Here is a 15,080-nt window from a genome sequence, read left to right as displayed (position 1 = left end):
TGTAGAATGTTTTAACAATGTTTTACATTTTACTGATTAATTTCAAATATTTGCTATTACTTTAACTTATATAAAGTTATAATAGAATATTTAGTTTTTTTGATTGAGTATGTGTAATATCTATTATCTACAGAGAGATATTCAAGCACAGACTTACAGGCTGAAAGACACTTTGTACACTTTATTCAATACTGTTAAATGTAACCTCACATTATCATATCCATCCAAAAATCATATAGACAAGACTGACAGCGGTTGACCGATTGTGCCTGCGAGACTGAATAAAGTTTGCAAAATGAGATGAAAGGGTCTCGTCACATTGGACAGAAAAGGCACTTTTGAAATAAAATGAAGACTAATCTAAATAAAATTTAAAAAAAAAAACAAAGACTTGTTGGAGGTAGGATGACATGGATGGGAGGGCAAGACCAGGGCAAACAATACAAAAATATTTCGGAATAAAATTGAAGCTGGAAGTGCGTTTCTGAACTCCTCAACCGCTCATCACCATCCGGACGAGTTCTGTCAGCAGAGAGAAACACAGCATCAGGATTAAGCCGGAGGCATGTCGGATAAAAGCGCAGCATAACTCTTCTGTTGGGCGAAGATACAAGTTCGCTACTCGCCAGTCACAATCAGCAGCTCTACTCTGCATTTGGTCTGATGCACATAATTAAAAAAATGACCAACAACTACAACAACAGAAGAAGAAAGGGAGGTCAGGCAAAATACAAACATACATCTTGAATATTAAGGTGTAGAAGGTGGCCACAGAGCTGGCAACAGTGTACATGGCTACACTATCTTAGAATTGTATCTTGTCATGTATTTATTGTTGTGGTTATGCTATGAATTTTTCTTTTATTCATTTGAATGTAACTTTCAGTGTGACACGAATGGTGAGGGACGCTAAACCTCTTTTGGGTAAAAGAATGTTACTATCACTGCTACACTGCATGTTAAGACTCGTACAAGCGGTCTCCCTGCTGCTCTCACTGGGTGACCTGTGCAATGCTGAGTTCCTGAGATGTTTCTATGTCAGAGCCTGAAGATGAACAGTGTGCAGGGCTGTCGGGGGTTTTGTTCATACCCTCTCCGCTCAGCCGGACATGATGTGGCTGACAAAGGCTGTGCGACAGGGACAATGAACGACTCCTGTTGTTTTTGTGTCACCGTATTTTCACATGCCCCATTGCACAGCTCTGTAATTACATGTAGTCTGTTTTTTGTTAATGAGCTGTTAGATGTTTGTGTGACTTTTACCTTCATAGTTAATACAGCCATTGGCGTCTTCATGTCCTGCTAAAAGAGTCTCCACCTCCTCCTCTGTCATTTTTTCACCTGGTACAAAAACAAAAATAATTAACTATTTTAAAAAGGCACGAATGAGAAAAGGAGGATTCTCTACGAGGTCCCTGAATGGCTTTTACTTAAGATGTGTGACAAGAAAACAGACCAACACTGTGCCTTGTAAATATCTGAGGTCTTACCTAATGTTGTGAGGACATGACGAAGCTCTGCTCCCATCACTGTTCCATTTCCCTCCTTGTCAAAGACTCGCAGGCCCTCTACGATGTCCTCATAGGAGCCCTGGTCTTTGTTCTTAGCAATGGCCTGAAGCATGGGCAGGAACTGCTCAAAATCCAGCATCTTGTGGTTCATCTCTGCAGGTGAATTAATAACAAAGAGAAACATGAAAGTGACATCACATATTCTTTTAAACAAACAAATTACAGTCAAATGTCAAGCCTCATCTCATTCGTCCCTCTTGAGTTCATAATGAACAGAAGAAGCTTATTTCTGCAGTGGATATTGCCAGGGCTATGGTTTAGCAACAATGCAAAAATAAATGCTCTGTGCGCTCATCTGTACCCTTTAACTGATTGAGGCTGTGGTGAGGAATTGAGTTGTGAGTTAATCGTACAAAGAATCGTCACAGGGGATTACCTTCTAATTTGGGGTTTCCCAAGACTTTGAGCACCTCAGCATTGACGGGGTTCTGCCCAAGGGCCCGCATGACATCGCCACACTGGCTGTAGGTGATCTTCCCCTCACCGGTCCGGTCGAACAAGAGGAAGGCCTCCTTGAACTCTAACATTGGGACACAAAGATGGAGCTCAAATACAGCCGTGCAGTACAATTAGCTGGGAGCCACAAGCAAAATCATACACACAAACACATAACAACAATGGGCTTACAATCCTACAGATAATGCATGCGTAGTCTTACTGAACAAAAATTGAACAGCTGATTTCCCAATGCATACATTGTTTTGACAGTGCACACATGCAGTTTAGTCTCTGCATCCTGATGGAGGTAGGTAGGTATCCCAAAAATACTACTTATCCTTTTTAAGTTACTGACATCGCCTAAGGCTATTCTTGTCTGTGTCAGTGGGTGGGGGTGGAGGCTGTTGGAGCAAATGCTTTCCTTAAAATCACTCCTCCAACAAGACTCTTTTTTCTGTTAAACCAAGACACTGCACATATGCTGTCCGTTCTTTGGAATCTGCTGTTGTTTTAGCGAGTGACACAAAGGAACAGTTTCAGTGTCCTCTGCCACGCCTTCATCATACTCCAGCGGAGCAGAGAAACACCCTGATCCACACAACCTGCCTTTAACATGACTGCTGGCATGTCACACCCACAAGTCAAACGTATAGTTTGGCATCAGCATGCAAAAAACCGTTAGTACCCGTTAGAAAAGCATTCAGTGTATTCACACTATATTTGTAAAGTGAAACATCAACATTAAACCCCACACAGTCAGAACACGGTCAGATAGTGACACCTGCAGGGACCCAGTGGTTTGCAGAGACAAGACTCGAGCTGCGGGGTCAGAATTCATGTAGCCATTTCAAATGATGATTGTATGTTTATGAATAGATTACTGTGACGTAAAAATAAAAAAAAGACAATTTTAAGCATGAAAAAAAAAACTCACCAAGGATCTGGTCCTCTGAGAAGTCAGACTGGTCAGGGCGGAGTTAAAGGCGAGGAGAGGTTTAAAAAGAAGAGAGAGGCAGACGTGAGTTTGATTTACATAAGCTCTCAGTTAATCCTGCTTCAAATCTCAGCTGTGGCTAGAGGCTGAGCAGGCCAGGGCAGACACACGACTAGCTCAACGCCACGATGTTTTGATTTGGTTTTTTTTAATAAATAATACGACAGAAGAACAATATTCACGTGTCTATAAAGAAAACCTTTCTCGACACATCGGCCGGGACGCTGTCCCTACTCACCATGTCTGATCCTGGGTCGAGAGCACAGACACCGACGCGAGAGGATCTCGTCTCTTCGGCTCGGGACACCAGCGGCTCCTGCACATCCCCGATGACGTCACTGCGGCTTGTAAAGACACAGCCAATCGCAGACCTCGATTCCACAACCACCAGGAAGAGCAGCTGCGGTCTTGTTTTCTGACTGCACCATTTCAGCTCATAGTAATGATACTGATAAACAAACCATATATCACACAAACACTGATACTAATACTAATCATTAACTTTGGATGAAACAGGCACACGACACAATTACCTTTTTTTGTTGTGTTTCAGTGAATTCGTACAATTTCTGTTTGCTGCAAGGTATTTATTTTCACTTGAAAAAAAAATTATAAATATGTAATTTGGCCCAAACCTTTGAATAATAATGTAATTTTGAAATTAAGTCTAAAGGTACTAAACAAGCTGGGCACCTTAACTCATCACTACCTTTCACTTAAGTAGCAACCTTTCTTTCAAACTCATGTGTAAATATACAGTTGAGGATAAAAGGTACTTAGAATATATATACATTTTATGACACTATATTGGCACATTCCAGTGGGCTGCTTGATGTAGAATTTCATAAGGACAAAAACATACTTCAAACTAATTACGGCATAGTATATTGAATAAATACATATATCCAAACAGGTGAGTAAATAAATATTGTGAATCATATGAAATCAACTTCGATCAAGATTTCCAGAAAAAACATTTATTGATGGATTGATTGTTTCAACTGACACCAACGCTTGAAGGTCTGTATATCATAGAATATATTTTCTGCTTTCAAATTCATGATGACAACGTATGACTGTCTGAATGTTAGAGAGTAAATGGACAATTTTCACATGAAACAAAGACAAAGGACAAGTCCAATTAGATAAATATTTTCGTCCTTTCACTCTGATTTTTCACTGGCTGCCTCTCCACACTGAAATCGGACAAAGTCCAGCACTCGAGCCTGTTGGCCCCTGAGGAACTGTGCGACAGTCCTGCTGGGGTCTCCCAGGAAAGTCTGAGGCAGCAGACGTGTCTCGCTTTCACCGCAGGGCAGGTCATCCATGTTGCCCAGGGACGAAGGAGCATCTCCCACTATGTGCTGTCCAAGCTTGCGACCTAAAGTTTCCTGTTCGGCCTCCTTTCCTCCCTGGAAAACTACCAGGGCACCGTACCGCCCCATGGCCACCTCCGTCTGGCTGTTCACACCACCGTGAATGTACGATCCAATGTGCCACTCAGCAGGGACACCGACTGTCACCGCCCGTTTCACTGACATGTTCTCCCCCAGGCGACCTAAGAAGAAAGAGGGAAACATGTTTTATCAATGATGTGTGAAAAGTTACCCTGGAAACCAGACCAAGCTCATGTTTATCTGCTCTCACAGATGCGTCTGGCCCCCCTTCCATTCAGTCCAATTCTCCTCCATTCGGAAGCTGGTCAGGCAAATCACAATCATTTATCTATAATGGGGGGGGGGGGGGGGGGGGGGTTGATATGATGACTGACAGGGAAGCGCTGCTGAAGCCTTTTTGATAAGAATCCAAGTGGCATCTCACTGAAGTCATCCATTGGTTTGTGAACTGCTGTTTTGAGGCCTTGAGTTTAACATTTTGACCGGCGCCATCTTGGTTGTTGTTTTTTAAACCAGATGTAACCATATTTGGGAAAGTGGGGGGTGGGCCTGACTGAGAGCTCATCCACTGCACGTCCACCTACACCTACAACCTGCACCTATTGGACAGAAATCTATACCCCAGTGCATTCCATGCTTTATCGTCTACTTTACTCTAAATGTGAGCATAATTAACAAAATGAACATCATGCTGTTCTGCGACCATTGATAATGCCCCTTGGAAAATCGAAAATAAACTACTGCCAAGCTATTGTTTTTTCATGTGTTACATCATCGGTTATAGGTGGTGGAAACCCAGTTGAAAAATGCTAATAAAAGGAGCACGAGAGGTACATGTCTCTAAACAGAACAGCATTTTTTTTGAGTGAAAATGAGAAGCATCACTTTAGGGAGAAACATTTTCTTACTGACCTATTGTGAGAGCCACCTGGTCTGCAAGTGAAGCTCCTTCACCGACACAGAGTTTGCTTAACTCTTCACCTGCCAGGACACTCTGAAAACAAATAGAATATGTCAGCAGTCGCAATGTAGGAAAATTTCCTGCGGAAAAACTAGAAACATTTTGTAAAAGTTTTCATATTGATATCTGATGACAATAAATGGTATCTCGCACTGTAAGCTATGAACAGCTCTATTTATCTAGTTTTTCCTTTTAAAATAAATTAACATAATTCTGTTTTGAAATTATGGGACATTGAGTGTAGACCGATAAGGGATAAAGTGTTTTTATTTTAGTTTAGCATAAAGCTTCAATTCATTCAAACAGAATGTGAAACAAGTGAAAGGATCTGAATACTTTCTGAATGGACAGTTCACTTACAGATAAACAGTAAATGTGAAAAAGAACAACCACCTTTTAGCATTTATAAGTCATACATAAACATGGAAGTAATTGTTTATAAGACACTAACATTTTGTTGTAAGACTATATGAGGACATTTTAAGTGATTATCAATGTACAGTAATTTGTCATACATCTCTTATTAAGAAGCTATGATTACAACAGTATCACATTTTCAGCTTTTATCCATGTATTTAAAAGAAATGCTTCTCATGTCCTTACACATGCTTGTAACAAGAATTAACGAACAAATCATTAAATATTTAGATATTTATTAAAAACACAAAATAACTGTATGTGGGACATTAACACAGCAGGAAAAGCAAGAAGATAATTCAAAGTCCAGCTTCATCTATAGTGTTTTGTTATTGTGTGCAGTTCAGTTCAGTTCAAATCATTTTGACTCCAGCATGAAAACCATACCTTGATATATCCTGTCTGGCTTTGGGTCTTATTCTTGTGGTGAGCCAAAGTGGCAAATGCCACATCTTTAACCAGCTGCTGGAACTTGTCATTGCGGGCAACAAAGTCTGTCTCACAGTTCACCTGCATCAGACAGACAATTAGAAAAACAAGCGATATCGCTGAATGACATCACGCTGACCAAAGTGGACACTGATCAGCTTGAATGACGATTTCTGCCTCACCTCCACCATAACTGCAGCTTTATCTCTTACGAACAGACCGATCAGACCCTCTTTGGCTTTGCGGCCCTCCAGTTTGTTTGCTTTGCTCCACCCCTCCTTCTGGGCCTGCTCATTTAGCCAGGTCTCTGCCTGTAAAGTTTGGCAAAAGACATGATGGTAACACACCTGGTTGTTTCCACCTCTAGCCCACAGTCACATTGTTGTATGACACCTGAGGTGAGAGTGCAGAGGGAGATTAAGAAGAGAGAAGAATTACCTGTGCCATGTCATTATCAAACTTCTCCAGCGCTTTCTTACAGTTAATGAAAGTGTAGCCGGTGCTTTTCCGTAGTTTCATTAGGACGGCTTTGTCTGCAGCCAGGAGCTGACAACCGGTGTGCAGCGACTGCACATGCGGGCCAAGGCTGACCTGAGGATAACAGAAGGCGTCAGGTAGAAGGTGTAATATACCTTGATACATTCATACAAACATAGAGAATTCGACTTAATCCAATATACAAAGAAGCAAACTACAGACAAATGAAAGCATACAAATATAAATAAAAGAAAAATAAACATAGGACACATGCCAGGGAACAACATAAAAACAGAGACTTAAGTGAAAGAATTCAATTTGGAGTAGAAGTTGTAATATACAGAGTCACTCAAAAATAGTTACTGTAAAAAGGTCAGATGTACCAAACATCTGTCACAACAAATGCCACCATAACCAAAAACATCACGCAGAGACATCCAAACACAATCACATCCTATTTACATGCATTATGAATCAATTAGCAAGGAAGCTAATCGTGAAGCACAGAAGCTAACAACCAGAGCAGCTCGTGACAGCGCAAACACTTTACGTAAAGAAGCCAGGCATATGGATGAGTGTCAGGTTTGATCAGCTCACCTTAGTAACATCTCTCGCAACTGTTCTGAATAAAAAGGTGAACGACATCACTGCACCATGGAGAGGCGAAGGGTCTCGTAAGAGTTCAGTGTCATTGAAATCCACGCTGTGTCAGGAAGCCGCGTAGGGACAAACAAGTGGACGTGCGGTCGGTTCTTATCGCTGCTCAGCGCCCCCTACAGCACCGGAGCAGAGCTGCATCACTGAAGCCACATCCAGCTTGTCCTCTAACGTTTAAGCTCTAAAAAAAACAAAACTGAGTTAATGATATATGACATATGTTGATATTCTGTTAGCATGTTGAATGATTCTGACCTCAAAATAAGTATCAAGGGTAAAGAAAAATATAAAGTAAATAAATACTATGTGGTGTTTCTTCAATCGGTCCTCCAGTTCTTCTTCTTCATTATTTAACAAATATTTAGAATTTAAAAAATGACTCCTTTGAATGTAGATCGTGCCCTGAACTCCCTGGGACCTGAAGTAAAATGTTGTTAAGGGGCCCCTCCTGGCCCGAGAGCCATGTCAACCTTTTGCAGCTGACACACAATCAAACCTGCTGCACCCCTCCTTTAAAACACTTTCCTTTTGTCGGTCTAAGAATGAACAGTCATACAGAACAGAATTAGGAATACACACAAAAATATTTATTGAACAAACGTAAAAAAACAATATTAATTGAACTTGCGTAATTTGCGTGGCACAAAGAAACGTGCGTCGTGAGCTCTGCCTTTAAGAAATTGTTACCTGGGGTAAAGATATGTAATCTTTGTGCTCTGTCATCCTGTTTGTCTACATTTCAGTGATATGGTGGGTGTGGCAGGGTTCATCTCTACCAACTGGTAACAGCTGGCGGAGGTGTTATCAGCGGGTATAAGACTCGGGGTTTCGCAGGCAGTCTCTCTCTCACCTCACAAGCAGCTGCTTATGTGACTTTCGTTATCAGCTGTTCCTTTGTCATGTTTTTGCTTTAATGCACTCACAACATTTGCACATACACTTCTACTCTCATGCACATCCCTTGCTACTGATTCTACTGACATACACACTCCCTTGAGTAAGTTTAGAGGTGATTACATTATTAGGGTTTGTTGTCATTTTAACTGTGAAATGCTATTTCTTCTCGTACCCGTTACTGTTGCTACTATTATGTTACTATTGCTCAAATCACAATTAAAGATAGCCTATAATACACATGACCAGCAAGGATTTAATTGGAAAATGTGTGCCATACTTCATCCATCTTTTCTAAAATCGTGTGTAATTTGGGGAAAGAAAAAAAAAGCTACGATTTCACTTGTCCCATACATGATGCTCTGATTGGAAATATGTTTTCTTTTATAGGTTAGAAATGGGAAACCATGAATTTCTCTGGAGTCCTCTGGATGTATAATGTCCTTATTATTGAACACCCTTTGGCCAATTCTCCATTTTTCCACAAGGAACATGTGATCTAAACATGCTGGGACATTGACGCAGGTGAGCTATTCTGGGACAAACCCTGTGAAATACAGCATCTGGTCACTCTGGCTGAAAGACTTTATCCTTTTAGTTTAGATAATTTTATTTGATATTGGATTTTAGTACTTTGCAGTGAAATGCAATGAACTATAAAAACAAAAAACGACAACACATTTTACTTTGAATTCAATTGATGCGCAAGTTTTGTCAAAATGAATGTAAAATGTCTGAAACTGCAGTTGTTATCACAGATCACTGAATAGCGTTTTACTTTGATGCATGAAAGCAGCGTCTATTTGCAAAGCAGGTGTGCATTTTCACAAAGAAGAGGTATAAGGAAAGTTTGACTTTGTTTTGTTTTTTCAACAGTACAGTAGCTTATGATTTGTATTTTTTTTATCCAAGAGTCATGATCACGTGAAGTGACTCCTAACCTATGGGCAGGGTTAATATGAGTGTTGTGTTTGAATTGGTCATGTGAAAGTTGCTATAAAAGGGAGACCAGGATAATCATCAGTTCACTTTGTTTTCACGGGGCTGCTGAGCCAAGATGAAGGTCATTGCTCTCTTGGCACTTTGTGTGACCCTGTTCGGCCAGGGATACAGCAGTAAGAGATTTTTTTCCCCGTTATTACAGGTTCATCAATAACCGTGAAAAACAGGTAAAAGTAGTATATCACTGCATTGCTGTGACATTTAAAAACCTATTTGCCCTCTTGGTTACCAGACTCCCTGGACTCGTGTCGGGGTCGGTGTGGTTACGGGACAGACAATAGTTTCTCCTGTCAGTGTAACCCATCCTGTGAGCGCTTCGGAGATTGTTGTTCCGATTATGTCGAACTATGTGAAGGTGAGAGCCACTAGCAGATTCTTGCTTTATAAAAAAACATTAACCCATTGTACACATTTTCTTTGACCATTGTGCATCGTGCCTGTTATCACAAGTCTGTTTCTTTTCTTTCTAGCTGGAGCCACATCTTGCAAAGGCAGATGTGGGGAGAAATACAATTCTCAGAACAAGTGCCACTGCAACTCCAAGTGCGCCCAGTACAAAAACTGCTGCAGCGACTACACCGACCTCTGTGACAGTAAGACCAACCTGTGCAACTTGTAACTGACCCCGTCTCACGCATGCATATGGTCTCACGTGCCAAACTGTATCTCACCACTCTTCGTCACCTGGCGTCAGAACAGCTATGACACCTGGTGACTTTCACATGGTGGACACTAAATCCAAGCAGTTATGAAAATAACTTTAGTCAAACTTTGTAGTTTAATTTATCTGCTCATGTCATGATCTATTCAATGACCATACAGTGTATGCATGATGCGACTTGGCTTGCAGTGGTGGTGAACACATGTACAAGTATATGATTAGTTTGTGTTCTCATGTTCTCTACTTAAGTATAATTTTGGGATGCTTCTGTTTCCTACTACATAGTTCTACTTCATTACATATCAGACATAAATATTGTAGTCTTTATTCCAAAACATATTATGGGGCAGTTAGTCTTAATTACTTATTATTTTTAAGATAACAGTTTTACATTAAAAAAAAACATTCAATATATTTTTTAGATTACACCCTATTATTAAGGATTAAACCAGTGGTTAGCAAATTTTTGGCTTTTGGTTCCAATTGACACATTTCAGATGTCTATGAATGGTATAGCAGCTCCTTCAAATAGATATTGGCTACCGAAATGGTTTCATGTAGACAATTGTTTGACCTTTGTTTTTTACATTTTTTTATCCTTCTTTCCTCTCTATGAATCATCTTGTAATAACTCAGATTTGCTCATCTGGACTAAATGTTGTACATAAAGTAGTTAAAAATAGCTCCACCTCGACCAGCCTCAACAGGAATAATTTTTCATTATTATATTATCATAACCTTTATAAAACCGCAGACAAATCCAAAAACATAAAACAATTTAAAATAAGAAACAACTTTCATCAGCAGTCAAAGCATTTACAGCCAGTAGTGCCTGCTTCTAAATCATTTAAGATAACTTTAAAAGTGTCCAATGAGAACAGTTCTTGGAGCTATATATTGGTTAGAAATGTTTCTATTGTTTCTTGATACTATATTGTCTGTAATGCATTTCTTTTTTACTTTTACTAAAGTAGAATTCATAGGACTCTTTCTTGTAAATTGACTATTTTCATATTTTGGTCATTTTAGTGAATTCAAGGAGCATATCTTCTTTCACTATATGACCAGCAGGTGTCCCTGTCGTACTGCATAACATATTGAAAGCCACATTAAGTATAGTACTTGAGTAAATATACTTAGTTACTCCCCACCACTGGTCATACAAACCACATTTGGTACAGAAATGAATACATCACAATCATAGGTAACCAGTAATTTTGATTTTCCACAGGTGATGGGGGAGGTGGTGGCGCTGGAGGTGCTGTGATCACTGATGCTGAGATCAAGGCCGTCTCTGAGACACTTTTTGCTCTGGACTCGAACAAGGCTTCAGCCTCAGAGTTGATTATTGACCCTCAGGCTTTGGTGCACGACTCTCAGACAAGCTCGCAGAAAGATCTCTCCTCTAGGCCGTGAGCACACAATCTTATCAGCTCAGCATCCTACCATTGGTTCGCTTCTACTTGATCTTGATGTAGTTACCTCTCTTTCTGTGTCATCTGGTGTTTGCGTTTTGCGTCTCCAGCTTGTTCCGCTACCTGGACGAAGGGACTCTTTTCTCCAGACCCACGTATGCAGCTCTCCTGTCTGTGCTGGACAACTACCACAGGATGACTGGACAGGCGGAGGACTTCAGCCCTCAGCAGCTTGCTGAGCAGGAGGCTTTCATCAAGGAGGCCATGTCCAACACTGAGCTGGGCCGGGAGCTGTTTGCCTTCCTTTACACAAAGGGTAACTATAGGTCCAGGTATAATACTGGTTCAGCACTGGTCACATGGTGGAAGGTGATGCTATTGCTGAAGGGGTACAGTGAAGCCCAACACTATATTGCCCCCTTCAGACAAAACTGAGACAAGTGCACCCCCACCCCCTATACATCACATCTAAAGAAAAAGAAAGAAAAAAAAGAAAAAAATACTGAAAGTTGACACTATCATTGAATCATTATAAATTATTATTCATTATGAATCAATTTTGTCACTCAAAATTGAAGTAAGTAACATGAAGTAAGACCATTTCTTTGTCTTACTTCTACTTGGGGGAAAATCGGTGACTGTGCGTCAGTGAGTTAGCTACATATTAAGCCCTGCTTTTGGCCATATTGACAAAAGAAATTAGCTAATAGCAGTCCCTGTTTGCAATGTACCAATGGATGCGCAGACAACTTTCGTACTAATAAATTCGGGCAAAATCAGTAGCTATAAGAATGTGTTGTCTATGATTTCTAAGCCTCATACCTCTCCAGATTTCACAGTTTGAAATCTACTGTAATGTGTATTATTCTGCATTTTTAAGGTGTCTATGCGTCCGAGGAAGAGTTCATTCAGGATCTGAAGATGATGTGGTTTGGTCTGTACTCCCGCAACAACAAAAAAATGGACTCTAGTGGCTTTGAACACATCTTTGCAGGTTTGGACAGAGCTGATGTCTTTGCAACACCTCAGATGTCTGGAAAATAAATGTTTGCGTGTTTTCGTGTGTTTATTGAGCAATATGTTCTGTGTGGTAGGAGAGGTCAAGGGAGGAAAGGTGTCCGGGTTCCACAACTGGATCCAGTTTTATCTTCTTGAAAAAAGAGGACAACTGAACTACTACAGCCACAGCTTCGATGGGCCTGTAAGCATCCACAACAAAATACCACAACATGGTGGTTTTTGTTCAGATATATAAAGCACTTAGCACTCTACTTCATTTTCTTTTTTCCTGTCACTCTCAGTGGACGACCTACCCTGATGTCATGGGGATGCAGTTCAAGTGGGAAGGCTACTTTAAGCAGGTCGGATCTGCAGTCATTGGCTGCAGCCCTGAATTTGATTTTGCCATTTACAGCCTCTGTTACATCACTCGCCCTGGGAAACAGTGAGTAAATCTACATGTCCTATGATCTCCTTCAGCTTCAGTATCTTTTCTGATTTAATTTCATTTTCATTGTCCATCATTCTCAGGTGTCGCCTTAGCCTGGGAGGAAAGGAGCTCATTATCCAAACCTACACCTGGGATAATTCTTTCTATGGTAATGGAAAGAAGTTCATTGGCTCTGCCTTCCCTGCAACCCCTAGGAACTGAAGCTGCCACCTGCAAAACAATAGGCAACTTAAAGAGCAGTCTACCTCTCATTCATTAGAAAATTATATAAATGCTTTGAAATAATATAACCAACAGAAGCACCTATCTCAGTGAGAGGTGTCAATAAATACATACCACAATTTGTCTTCTCAAAAGTTAAACGGTATGAATAAAGTTATTCAAAACATTCTGGTAACTGTCTCTCCAAATATTGGTTCTTCTGACACCTGCCTACACAGTGGCATAAATAAAACAGTGAAGCAGACAATCAATTAATCTGGGGTGAAACATTTCTGAGCAGCCTTACAGAGCATGAGAATGTGGCAGTCTCCCAGGGGCGCGATCGAACGGTGCCTAATGGGGCAAAAAATGGGCGTTTACACGCTCTGAGCAGGCACAATACTGACAGCAACCCTTCAGTAGTAAGCGCATGTGTGCATTTGACACAATTGCTTATTGTCTTACTTAACAGCTAAAGAAAACAAAACAGAACACACACAAAAAATCCAGTCTTTTGCTGTATGAACTATAGAAACAAAAAGACATTAACAGATTCTGTTCTGCTTGACCTGCTCTGAACAGTAGCCACCAGCTAAACCTGTTCTTATCAGCTGTCCATAAAGCTGTGTGTGTAACTCCCCAGCGTGGGGTTAAGTGTGTGTGTGTGTGTGTGTGTGTGTGTGTGTGTGTGTGTCCAGCTGGGATGGGGGTTGATTTTACTCTTTCACTCGTCTAGGGTGACTAACAGGATAAATTCTGGTCTGCCGACAGAACAGGGGGACACACTCGCAGCCCTGTTTAAAGAAAGTATTACAGGAGATGGATCTGCCACTGATCCCATTGTCCACCAGTCTGTGTTCATTCATGCATAACGAGAGCACAAGACCAGTCAGTTTGCAGGAAAACTCCGGCCCTCAGCAAGCCATCTGATGTTGGCCTCACATGCAGCCCGGGTGTTGCAGCAACATGAACAATGCAGTTAGCCCAGGGAAGAATTTCTCTCGCTATTTTGTCAGACAACAGTAGATTTTCTGAGCTAGTGGCTCTAGAAATTAGAAGAGTAAATCTTCTTTCTTTTCACACTGCCCTCTTTTTAAAGCCCCAATGGAATCAAATTAAATCTCAGAGGGGCAAATAAAAGAAAAAAAAGATCCAATTGTTTCTTTTGTCGCTCACACAACTTCATAATCAAATTATAGCTGGCCACCCGCCAGCATGTCCTCGCATCTCCCCCAAATGGGCTTCTCCTAGCAGATCTCGTGAGCCACCTGACTTTTGTTTTGTAATTATATTATCCCGCTCTCCCTTTGGCGTGTTGCGGCTAATGGCTGTGCGGGCTAGCCCAGCTGCACATGCAGAAACAAAGCTGCTTATGGGGCCAGACAATGGGCCCGTGGAAAAGGGACGCCTGAAGGCGGTCAGCCAATGAGCACGCACAACAGGGGGCCAGCAGAGGGTTTAGGGTAGGGTTAAGGGGGTTTTAGGGTTCAGGCTGAGAGGGGGTGTCTATTTTACCCAGTAGTGGGGTCCATCAATGAGATGGTTGGTAGGAGGACACATGGTCAACATCACCCCTGTCTCCCCGGGGTCGGTGCTGGGCTGGAGGGGGGTTCAAGTTTGGCTTAGGTGCCGGCCATTTCTAAAGTTGATGGGGGACCATGAAACACATAGCAACGTTCATTCTCCTGAGTTTCCAAACAATTTGATGACTGCATTGTCATTGGTGTTACAATAGTATAAAGTGTGAAGTGGATACAGACGTATGCAGTCTTGGTCTCCTGAACCGACCGTGTTGCACTATTGCTGCAGTCAAAGTATATGCAGCGCTTCAGATATTGTAGGAAGAAAATGTTATTTGATTGCTGCACATGTGATCATTCCTCATCCCTAACACATACGCACCAACACACAGACATTAACATGCACACACTCCTCACGCTCCGGTGTTGGCATCTCTCCGAGGACTTCCAGTATGACAGATGGACAAAGCCCTCTTTTCCCCACTACCACACACAGAAACACTGGGGATTTGGAGGGAAAGGTCATGTTTGTGTGTGTACTGGAGTGAAGTTTTATCCGTCCTGTCTCACAAACATATCTAGAAGAGCAACGTGAA

General features: G+C 41.3%; 3 protein-coding genes across 3 annotated transcripts; 1 reads left to right on the top strand and 2 right to left on the bottom strand.

The window, feature by feature from the left end:
• Positions 1-166: 166 nt before the first annotated feature.
• Positions 167-3,366, bottom strand: myl6 (myosin, light chain 6, alkali, smooth muscle and non-muscle). Its single transcript, XM_035631643.1, has 6 exons — positions 3,242-3,366; positions 2,944-2,971; positions 1,948-2,091; positions 1,491-1,664; positions 1,264-1,341; positions 167-522 (listed from the first exon to the last, which is right to left on the bottom strand). Exons 1-6 carry the CDS (start codon positions 3,242-3,244, stop codon positions 494-496), a joined length of 456 nt encoding a protein of 151 aa, XP_035487536.1. The 5' UTR covers positions 3,245-3,366; the 3' UTR covers positions 167-493.
• A 594-nt stretch (positions 3,367-3,960) lies between these two features.
• tsfm (Ts translation elongation factor, mitochondrial) lies at positions 3,961-7,429 on the bottom strand. The gene is made up of 6 exons (XM_035631642.2): positions 7,282-7,429; positions 6,646-6,798; positions 6,390-6,518; positions 6,166-6,288; positions 5,313-5,394; positions 3,961-4,561 (listed from the first exon to the last, which is right to left on the bottom strand). Exons 1-6 carry the CDS (start codon positions 7,327-7,329, stop codon positions 4,167-4,169), a joined length of 930 nt encoding a protein of 309 aa, XP_035487535.2. The 5' UTR covers positions 7,330-7,429; the 3' UTR covers positions 3,961-4,166.
• Positions 7,430-9,201: 1,772 nt separating this feature from the next.
• On the top strand, positions 9,202-13,160 carry endou (endonuclease, polyU-specific). Its single transcript, XM_035630587.1, has 9 exons — positions 9,202-9,350; positions 9,470-9,592; positions 9,708-9,830; positions 11,130-11,310; positions 11,424-11,629; positions 12,194-12,307; positions 12,408-12,514; positions 12,615-12,757; positions 12,844-13,160. Exons 1-9 carry the CDS (start codon positions 9,293-9,295, stop codon positions 12,962-12,964), a joined length of 1,176 nt encoding a protein of 391 aa, XP_035486480.1. The 5' UTR covers positions 9,202-9,292; the 3' UTR covers positions 12,965-13,160.
• The last annotated feature ends 1,920 nt before the right edge of the window (positions 13,161-15,080 follow it).

Source organism: Scophthalmus maximus, chromosome 6 (assembly GCF_022379125.1).
Source record: "Scophthalmus maximus strain ysfricsl-2021 chromosome 6, ASM2237912v1, whole genome shotgun sequence".
Taxonomy (NCBI): domain Eukaryota; kingdom Metazoa; phylum Chordata; class Actinopteri; order Pleuronectiformes; family Scophthalmidae; genus Scophthalmus; species Scophthalmus maximus.
The sequence above is the reverse complement of the archived record's forward strand: the minus strand, read 5'-3'. Positions and strand labels throughout refer to the sequence as shown.

Bases quoted from the DNA above. Each gene is read 5' to 3' on its own strand.
- myl6 (XM_035631643.1), bottom strand. The intron at 2,092-2,943 runs GTGAGTTTTTTT...TCCCAATGTTAG, and splicing joins CTCAGAGGACCAGATCCTTG to AGTTCAAGGAGGCCTTCCTC. The intron at 1,665-1,947 runs GTAATCCCCTGT...ATTCACCTGCAG, and splicing joins GGGAAACCCCAAATTAGAAG to AGATGAACCACAAGATGCTG.
- tsfm (XM_035631642.2), bottom strand. From the start codon at position 7,329: ATGTCGTTCACCTTTTTATTCAGAACAGTTGCGAGAGATGTTACTAAG. The intron at 6,519-6,645 runs GTAATTCTTCTC...CAAACTTTACAG, and splicing joins TTGATAATGACATGGCACAG to GCAGAGACCTGGCTAAATGA. The intron at 6,289-6,389 runs GTGAGGCAGAAA...TGTCTGATGCAG, and splicing joins AAGCTGCAGTTATGGTGGAG to GTGAACTGTGAGACAGACTT.
- endou (XM_035630587.1), top strand. From the start codon at position 9,293: ATGAAGGTCATTGCTCTCTTGGCACTTTGTGTGACCCTGTTCGGCCAG. The intron at 12,308-12,407 runs GTTTGGACAGAG...TCTGTGTGGTAG, and splicing joins CTTTGAACACATCTTTGCAG to GAGAGGTCAAGGGAGGAAAG. The intron at 12,515-12,614 runs GTAAGCATCCAC...TGTCACTCTCAG, and splicing joins GCCACAGCTTCGATGGGCCT to TGGACGACCTACCCTGATGT.